General features: G+C 41.4%; 1 protein-coding gene across 1 annotated transcript; it reads left to right on the top strand.

Annotated features, from left to right (window-relative positions):
• The first annotated feature begins 212 nt into the window (after positions 1-212).
• NDUFS6 (NADH:ubiquinone oxidoreductase subunit S6) lies at positions 213-7,485 on the top strand. Its single transcript, XM_057378419.1, has 4 exons — positions 213-391; positions 1,449-1,502; positions 5,346-5,468; positions 7,320-7,485. The coding sequence occupies exons 1-4, from the start codon at positions 248-250 to the stop codon at positions 7,383-7,385; spliced, it is 387 nt and encodes a 128-aa protein (XP_057234402.1). The 5' UTR covers positions 213-247; the 3' UTR covers positions 7,386-7,485.
• Positions 7,486-10,060: the final 2,575 nt, after the last annotated feature.

The following is a 10,060-nucleotide window of genomic DNA, read 5'->3' as shown; positions in this document are numbered from 1 at the left end:
CTCCTCCCCTCCCGCCGCTGCCTCCGCGCTGCCCACCGCCCCAAACAGTGAGGACACCCGTCCCGCTCCCTCCCTCCCTCGCTGCGGACACCGCTGCCCGCTCACCTCACCGCTCTCACCCCCGCGGAAAGCGCCGCCGATCCCGACCCGCGGCCGCGTGTCCCCGCTGCTGCCGGAAGCGCGCGCGCCGGGGCGGGGCCAATCCGTGCCCGCCCGCCTGACCGGGAGCCACGTGACCGCCGCGAAGATGGCGGCGCCCACCGCGACCTTCCGCTGGCTCCTGCGCCGCCCGCCGCCGCTGTCYCGCCCGGGGCTGGCTGTCACCGCCGCCCCCCGCTCCTACGGCGTGCGGGCCTCCGACACCGGCGAGCTGGTGACGCACACSGGGCAGGTGAGCCCGCGGGGCCCGGTGCTGCCGCCTCTACGCTGCCCGGGGAGGGCGGCGGGCGCGTCCCGCGGGCTCCTGAGGGAAATACCGGGGCCGCAAGCAGCGCGCTGGTGTGGTGTGGTGTAATGGGGAGGCTTGAGTTGGACATCGGGAGGAATTTCTTCACGGAAAGGGTGGTTAGATATTGGAATGGGTTGCCCAGGCCCAGTGGAGTCACTGTCCCTGAAGGTGTTCAGGAAATGGCTGGATGTGGCCTCTTAGTGTCATGGTCTRCTTGACATGGTAGTGTTCAGTCTAGTGTTCTGGTTGGATTTGATGATCTCAGACGTCTTTTCCAACCTAATTTATTCTGTAAGTCTCCTTTCACTGAGCATAGTGGAACTTTCATGCTCTTGGATGATCCATACACGATTTTGGAAAAAAAACAACAAAGGAACCTATTAATCATTGGCCATTATCGAGCATTCCGGTCTGAATCCGGCCTGTGACCCAGCCGAAGAGTTGACAGGTGGAGCCACCCTTGTGTCGGTGCTTTGCAATTTCACATTAGCACTTTTCCTATGGCAAAGCTGAGCGTGTCAGCAAGGGAGGCTCGTGTGGTGCCTTGAAGAGATGTGAGAGGATGGCTGGTGGAGCTAATGTGGGAAAGCTCGCTCTGTGGTCACTTAGCTGAATAGAAATAAATGCAAAACTTGAATTTYCCAGTTTAGTTCACCTGCCAGGTATCAGTATGAGATCAAGGAACAGCATTGAAAGTAATACCTCTATGATCAGAACTAAGGCTTCTGTTTACTGGCTTTCATGCCACCCTCCACACCTCCAGTTTCTTTTTTTTGTCTACTTTCCAATGCGGAATTTATTTCCTTGTGTGAGAGATTCAAGCTAATTTTTCAGTATACTGCCTGCTTGTAAGGTGAAACTAAGACTTGAACTAAGTGGTGAAGGTGAAACTGACTTTGAAACTAAGTAAACGGTTCAAGCTGTTTATTTTCTAAGTCTTGGTGKTCTGTGTTTATAGTTGTTGCTAATTAAATACGATCAAATTTATTTTGGACTCTAGGTATATGACGCGAAGGATTATAGAAGAGTTAGATTTGTCGGACGACAAAAGGAGGTAACTCATTCTGCTTTTTCTTGTGGGAGAGGGGGTAGTTTATGGGTTTTTTTCTTTGTACCTGATAGAAGTGTCTACAACGTCATGGCCGTTAAAAAATCCCCAAACTAAAAAAGCCAAAAAAAACCCCAACAACCAAGAAATCAACAAAACCCAAACCCCACAACCAAAACCAACCAACCAAAAAAAATCCAACCCTGCCAAAACCCAACTGGTCTGGATTTTGGGTTTCAGTGGGGTTTTTTTCACTACGGTGCAAATTTTTTTTAAGGCAGCTTATAGTAGCTTCTGTCTTACCTCCCTGCTTTTAAAAAACCTGTAAAACTCAAGACTTGCTCTACATCTGTTAAGTGCTTGCATTTAAGGTGTTAGGGTTGTAGGTGTTTGAACATTTTAAACTTGGAGCAGTTTTTGTTTTAAGCATGTATTTTAAGAAACTGCTAGTGTGTTTTTGTGCATTTATATTGAAAAAAGTTATGTAATTACTCTGCTGAATTGTTAGTCTGTTTTTGTGTCTGTTTACATATATGTTTTGAAGCTTAATTTACTGCTGCGTGATTAAAATTCTGATCTTTACCCAAAGTGAAAATGCTGAGAAGCAAATTTGCTGAAAGCAAATACTGATAAGCATTTGATGAAAGAGTGATGTAACAAATCAAAGTAAAATGTAGAGTATTCTGAAATTATGAAGCCTCAAATACAAAGTTTGGTAATATCAGCCTCATCCAAGTGCAGTACTGGAAAGGTGGCCCTGTTGATGCTGCTTAGAATTTCACACACCCACTCTGTTGATAAGTTCTTCATCACTGAGGTTTCTGTAATGATGAAGCTCCATGAGGGATCTGCTGGGCACTGAGAGAGAAACAGTTATTTCAGTTAAATTGCATTCCTCAGTGACTGAGTCTTTGAATAGTGCCTGTGTGTTAGTGCTTTAAGTGTTTATGTATAGCAAAGGCTATGTAATTATAAGGTGTGGTAGATTTTTTATATAGCTGGATTTAATTCTCTTCCTAAATTAACCTGAACTAATTATACTGAGATCTGARTTTTCATATTGAGTTTACCTCACTGTGTGATGGAAACAATTTAACTCATGCTGTGTGGTGAAAATGGGGTTGTACACATGAAATAATTAAATGAAAATGTCACTTAAAATGCTGAATTAGCTTTCTTCAGGGAGGATAGTTGGCAAAGTAGGTCTYTCCCAAGTGTTRCCTGCTTCTAYTTTATAGAAAATGCTCCTTAAGCCTAATTCTCCACAGGGCAGTGGTCCCTCTAATGTGCCTTTGCCATCAGGTRATGATGGTGGTGGAACACCCAAGGTTTTCAGTTCAGCCCAGTTCTTCCTTCTCCAGCAATTGCCAGGTTTTAAGTCTRCTGAGCAAGGTTTAATGCTAAGTTTTAATAGTGAAATTGGACCAAATTTGCATGCTAAACACTTAAAATGATATGTGCCTATTATAGGATCTTTTTCTAAGGGCTTTGTCGTTATCCCACAGTGGGTTTCATCTGTCACTGTTAGGGTTGACAGCCATGTCTGTAGTCTGAATGTTTTGTTTCTGAAGCAAAAGCTCACCTGGTGGCTRTTCTTTCTTGGTTGCTTCTTTCCTTTGCCTTCAGTATGGTCCAAGTGGTTAAATAAGGTTTGGGGTTGGCCCAGTCCAGCCACAGCTTTCCTATCTGGGGCAGCTTCTGGAGCCTGCCCCAGTCAGGGTGATTGGGCCTGTGTGCTTCAGGTGGTCAGACCCAGGGACACAGCCTAGAGTATGTGCTTATTGTCCCCTTGGTTATGCCAGCCTAGTTRTTAGTGAAATCCATGTGTTTTACCTAAAATCATTGTTGTCTYTGGGGGACTGGGGATTAGTGCTCTCTGGCAAGGGCCTAAAGCAAGGAGCTGTGAGAAAACTGAGCATGGCAACTGCTAAACTACATCTGCTGCAGTCCAACGAGGTCATCCTGCCCTTCTGTAATCCCTAAGGTCATCCTGCCCTTCTGTAGTCTCTAAGGTAGAGCAGGACCTATTTCAACACTGCCATTCCTGCTTGAGCTCTACCCTTTCTGTTGGGCTGGTGCAGCAGCTGAAGGTGTGAGAACTGATCTGAGTGCTGTGTGTTTTAAATATTCTCTCCAGCCTTCTCTCTAGATCTTTGGACCTGGATCAACCATGTTTGGCTTTATCGCTTTGGTCTCCCAGACCATGTACTGGCACGGATGGATAGGTGGGAAGAAACTGAAATGAAATTGTCAAACTGGTGCTGTAGCCAGGAAAAAAATTGCCTATTGATTGGGCAAGGCACATCTGGATGTGCTGAGGGAATCAGCCCCTTTCTGCTAAGTAGTGCTGTGCTTTAGTTGTTGTAACTGCAAACACTTCTTTTTTTTTCTGTGGTGGATTTTCCCTGTGAATTCCTAGACTGTCTCTTGTTTAATAGGGTGAGCCACAGATGAGTCTCAACTGTACAGTGGTGAGAGGTTTTTGCTTCCCTCTCCCCCCACAAGTACCTTTTGTGGTTAAGAAATACTGGGATAAATGGAATTCGTGCTTCTAATCTTGAAGTGAAGCTGTATTTTGATTCTGTCTCCCTCCTCCTTTAGCACAAATGAAGGATGCACAGTTTTGAGTGTTACTGAAAGCAACAGTAAAAGTCCTTGCAGTTAGRCAAAAATTACATGATTTCTGGATGCAGGCCCCAGACAGTGGAGTTCACTACTAAAACTCAATTTTTTGTTAACTTTCTTTAGCTATTATCATCTTTGGTAGAGACAAATAGTTGATTAAACTGGCTTTTCCATTATTGTACCAAAATACGCAGATTTGGGGGACACTTAATGGGAAGCTTGGTGAAAGATGCTGAGTTGCTATGTACTAGGATCATATAAAAATACCATTTTAGTTCCTAGGGATTTATGTACTGAATGTGTAGCTGTCTTTTYCCCAAGAATCTCACCTTTGTTCCAATACCAGGATGCCTATGAACTTTATACACAGAGCAGTAGATAGTGCCTYCTTTGGGTGTGCATGTTATTTGATATTCATGCATGTATAACACGGCCTTTGAAAAAGATGTCCCCTYCCCTTTACTTTTCCCTGAGTTGTAGAGATAGTCATCTGCTCAGTGCAGGCTTGGAGAGTATTGGGAGTGCTCTAGGTCCTGCTGAGGGACAAGCTGCTGTGTCACCAGCCWGTCCAGACATGGATATGCTTGCAGGCCATGCAGGTGTATTCTAAGAAGAAGCCCTACTTGTCAGTGATGTRCATATTCGGTAGTGTGTATGATGGATTTACAGAGTGGAGTAGTGACATTTAGAGGTTTTTGGTTTTTTGGATGCTGAACAATTTGTCTTTCTGACTGCTGTTATGCACCACGTTCATGTTTTCATGAGATTCCTGTGCAGTGATAGAATAAGGTACATGGCTAGGGACTCTAAACTACCAGCAGTTGTTTTATCTCATGCCTGACCTTACTTGTTTCACTATTATTTTTGGGTTTATCAGCAGAGATTCTTTTGCAATTTTATCAAGTAGTCACTAAAGCAGAATACAGTGTTGGTTAAATATCTTCTGTTCTTGTCTGCTTGTTCCTGCTCACTTCTCTGCTGAATCTGCTGAAACCTGATGTGGTCTGTGTATCAGGGGAAAGGGATTACTTTTGCAGAGTTTAATATATAGTTCATTGATCTGGCTTAGAGCACAGCCTAAGGATTGGTGGAAGAGTTGGGAGGAAACCTAAGCGGGAACTTCTCAAAATGGCTGTAGTGGACCTGCCTGGGGAGGCAGCAAATAGCAATTGTTTTCTGTTTGAGTGGGGATGGTGTTTGAAAGTTTCCCTCTTTTTCTTACAGGTGAACAAGAGTTTTGCAATCGATTTGATAGCAGAGCAGCCTGTGAGTCAAGTTGAAAGCAGAGTGGTATCATGCGATGGTGGTGGTGGAGCTTTGGGACATCCTAAAGTATACATAAACTTGGTAATGTCATTATTCTGCATATGGCATGTTTTGCCTGAACATTCTTTTTTTTTGTAAGATTATCTACTTTTTGGAATGTTAACTTAACAAAATATAAAAACAAAATATAAGGAGTAGCCACCTGAAGTGCTCATTTTATTTGGTGCCTAATATCAATCAGAAGAATTAGAGAGCATCCATTTGAAGTGACAGAAATTCTTTATTGAAATTTTGATTTGTTTAGTAGGACAGTATTTTTTTTAAGAAATCAGGGGAAGTAGTAAGAAGCACTGAGAGCAAAAATTAACATTTTTGCTGCATTTTGAGACTTATACTGTAATTATTTAAATGCCACCATGTAGTTTGACAATGTTTGCCTTATTCTTAAGAATATGCAGTTTATTTTCAATCTTGCAAGTTCAAGGGGAAAAAAAAGAGGAAAACCAAACAAGCCACCCCCTTTTTCAGTCTCTGGTAATCTTTCTACTCCTGAAGAGTGAATATTTCAGTCATAGCCAGAGAATGAAGAATAAACGTTCCTCTTGTTGACAGTAGAGATAGTTTCCAGTGTATTCTTGTTCTAGAGAATAAAAATATTGAGGCTACTGTCCAGTGACCTTAGTTGATCCAGCTGTTGCTTAGGTACTGTTCTCAGGTAGACCCTGATTGCAGATGTCTTAAAATCTTTGCTTGCTCACCTAAACTTTGACATTTCCTAATGCCTAAAAGAATGATAGGGAAGAACTGGTGTCCTTTAGTGTCGGTGTTGTTGTGACTCCTAACTAGAGCCATAAGCATTTTTATTTTGAGCAAAGTAAGAACTTTGTAATAATTCATTTTACTTAATTCAAGTCAAAGTCAAATGTTTGGAGGTTCTGATTTGTAACACTTAGGAAGGAAGCTTGTGTTCTTYCACCTTTACTTCTGTAGCACACACCTGATCTTTATGTTGATTTGTTTGACCTGTGCCACATTCTTGAAGAATACTTTATATTTCAGGTGTTTTGAGACCTGTTTTGTGTTCAGAATCATATTACAATTTGTGATTTAGTTCTTGAAAAGTAAAGTCTGCAAACAGAATGGTATTAGATTAGCTTCTTTTCCCTAGTTCTAGCAACTGAAATCCAGGCTTTGGGGAATGGAGGATAGCTTGGGTTTTTCAATTCTAATCCTGTATTGGGGGAACCATGAGTTTAACTTTGTTTCATGACTGCAAATAGTTACATCCTAAATAACAAGAGCCCTGAGTATTTAGCTGTATTGTGTTTTGTGCTAGGAAGGACTGCAGCAACAGCTTGCAGTSAGTTACRCTTCAAAATTCTGAAAAATACATGKWTTTTTTTTAGGAAATAATGAAATTTTATACAGCATTCATTGCTCCTTTTCTACAAAACACTTTCTTTCAGCATTTCTCATGGATTCCTACTTAAATTTCCTCCTTCCTGCAACTAACTGTTACTGACCAAAATTCCTGTCTAGGAAATGCCAAATCCCATTCTGTATTAAAATAATTGTGAAATGATCTTTTCAGAACATTGAACAGATATGACCAAACTGGCATAAGATATCCAGTTTGGTAAGAGGAGCATGTATTGCTGAAGAGATATAACTTGACTTGACTATAAAATTTTATCACCGAAATAAGGCCTGGTTGTTGAAAGTCTGGCAATAAGGGAAGCTGCATAGGATATAGAAATAAAGCATGAACCTCATACCATCATTTTGCTTTCAGTGTTTCAAATAAGACTAAACTCTGTACTGTGGCTATATTGATAATTTTTAAAATGGCAAAAATAAATAAGAGAAAAATTGTAATTTCTAAGAGTTTTATGGAGTGAAACGAGCAGCTATTGTATTTTTATATTTTTGCAGGACAAAGAGACAAAGACCGGAACATGTGGCTACTGTGGACTTCAGTTTAAACAGAAACATCATTGAAAGATTATCCCTGTGTGCTTGCACATTTCTGTTCACATGTTAACGTTCAACTATAAATAAACAATATATTCAGAAAGCCAAATTTGTGTTTATCTTAACTATGGAAAGTCCAGTYTGTATATTTTTAAAACCCAGCTTGTCAAGTATTTGAGAACTGAATGGTATTACAATATCTGCTTTGTACTCAMTTTAGTTTTCATGTTTGGCAGACTTCTCGCAGGCTTGGAAGTGGTGTTTGGCTGTAGCTAGGTTTGGTTTGTACTGGATAGATATGTATTCTTTTCAACACTGAATGAGCTGTAACTGTTTACTGGGTGATTATTATCCTAGGTGTTTGTCTTTTGTCACTGTGTGACACTCTTAATTGGTTCATGTCCCAGTATCTAAAGCTAGAGTCACAAGTGGAAGTGCAAAGATATTATGATGTTTACAACACTCACTCCTGGAAGCAAGATTGTCAGCCCTGAATTAAGCATCTGTTCTTGCTGCTTGTTTAAAAGAAGCCACCAGAGAGAGAGAACTACTTGAACTGCACATGTGAAAGGTGAGGACATAAACATTAGCCTTTCATTTGAGGGGGTGAGCGTGTATCTGGTTTTCTTGGAATTCACACCCTTAAAACCTCTCTAGGAACTGGGTTTTGTCAGACTCAGTGTAGGCATTGTTCCATTACAGGTGGCAGCTTCTCCTCCTTTAATGCAGGTAATCTGACACTGAGACCATCCAGCTATGTGTAAGACCACATAGGCTCTGTGAGGCTGGTTTTGGGACATAGCTACCTACTTGTTTGATTTCACTTAGGTAGCATCTCATCATGTGAACATGACTTTCAAACAGGGCTTCTGGAGGAGATGGATCTGAGTTTTGGTCTTTGCTCCAGAAGCATTTTAATCTGTTGTCAGATTAAAGCACAGTCTGAATTATTCTGTCTGTAGAAGTTGTGTGTTTAGAGGCTGTACTGCATGTGATTAATTACATGAACACCCCTCCTCTGTTTTCATTCACCTATAAAAGCTTTATCTCTTTGTCTCTTTCCCTTATTCCTCCTTCCTTCACTTTTTCTCCTTTTCACTGCTGCTGGTTTCAGTGATCATCTGGCCTTCAATTTATCCTTAGTAATGACCTAGATTTAGGAAGAACTAGAGTTAGGCGTTGTTGTGCAGTGTAGATTACTGAGTACTGACCTTTCTGTCATGAGGCCAGGGTCTGTTATGAGGGTTGTTATTTTGTAATGCTAGTGCAGTGGCCAAGTTAGCATATGTTGTGTTTTGAGTAGCACCTGAGCACGTACAAAGATGGCCAAAGATCCTTCCATGAAACCCAATAATTTTTAGTCTGACCTTGTGCAAATTATCTGTTGTCTGAGYATAAATGTTATGAACAGTCTTCTGATAAGTCTCATGCTTTAACTAGCAGTGGCTGTTTTGAAGCATAGAGCTGGTTTCATTTTAGTCTGGCCCTCTACCARTTTGTAGGGTGTCTTGGCTGGCAGAGTTTTCTCATGGTGCAATCATCTCTGCAAAGAGACCTGAAACAAATAATTGTATGCAGTCTTCTTCCTTGGACCTTTGATGTTCTAATGAATAATATATTTGCTTGGATCACTGCTGCTCATAATAAATTAACAATGTTTAAATTGGCACGGCATCTGCTGAGGACCAGACAAATCCCATCCCACTGGTCTGAACTATGGAATGCTGTTCTTGGATGTTCTCCCTAAAGTACTTGTCCTACGTGAAGCTGTTGACACCSGTGAAACAAAGGCCTCTACTTGGCTCTGGTGATCTTCATAGGAAGACTTTAGACTTTGCTTATTGTTTCCTGTGTGCTAAGTTCGTGTATCTACCAGGGAATGACTGTTTATGTGAAGTCTTGCACTTTGAACTAYGCCATCCACATACCTGTGGAAAGGCCAGCCTTGATTTGCAGGAAAAAGAAGTGGGGAAAAGCAAGAACTTTTACTTTACTGCTTGCCACAAGCATGTGGCAATGGATCTGTGAGGATAGACTAAAACACATCAGTATCAAAGTAAGGGCAGACTAAACCAAAGTATAAGTACCAAAGCAGTTTTACAGTTCTCAGGCCACAAATTCAGACTTGAAAGCAGTATGGAATAAAACTTTCAGACTTGAATTCTATCAGTCACTGTTTTGTTCCTCATAAATAATTCATCTTAGGCTGCAAMTACAGTCTCCGATTAGTGGAGTACAAGCCATAGTTTATACTCTGTCCCTAGGGAAATGTGAAGTACTAACACATGATAATGGTCACATTATCTTGCCTTTACCTAGTAAAACCAGCTTGGCTTTTTTCCCTTTACTGCTGCATATGTTAAGTTTGGTGAAAATCACTATGTATTTAAACTTCCAAAATTAATAAGGACCATCCATCCTTTTCCCCACCAATGCTTGTTGGGCTAGAGCCAGTACTAAAGGAGGCCAGATGGGTTAAAATCTTACCCTCACGTTCAGTGGACAACTAGTAGAGCTGTGAATTTAAGTAATATGTACATTGTAAATCGTTGCAGGAAAGTGAAAACAGAAGACAGATAGTAAACATTASTAAGGCTGATATGAAGCACTGAATTACTTTAGAATCAAGCAGATGTATTGGTCTAATGTGAGAGACGTGGTGAAATTGTAAAGTGTAAAAAGATTGGCAAATTAAAAGATGT

Source organism: Malurus melanocephalus, unplaced genomic scaffold (genome assembly GCF_030028575.1).
Source record: "Malurus melanocephalus ecotype Western Australia unplaced genomic scaffold, MMel_1.1 scaffold_357, whole genome shotgun sequence".
NCBI classification, from domain to species: Eukaryota; Metazoa; Chordata; class Aves; order Passeriformes; family Maluridae; genus Malurus; species Malurus melanocephalus.
The sequence above is the reverse complement of the archived record's forward strand: the minus strand, read 5'-3'. Positions and strand labels throughout refer to the sequence as shown.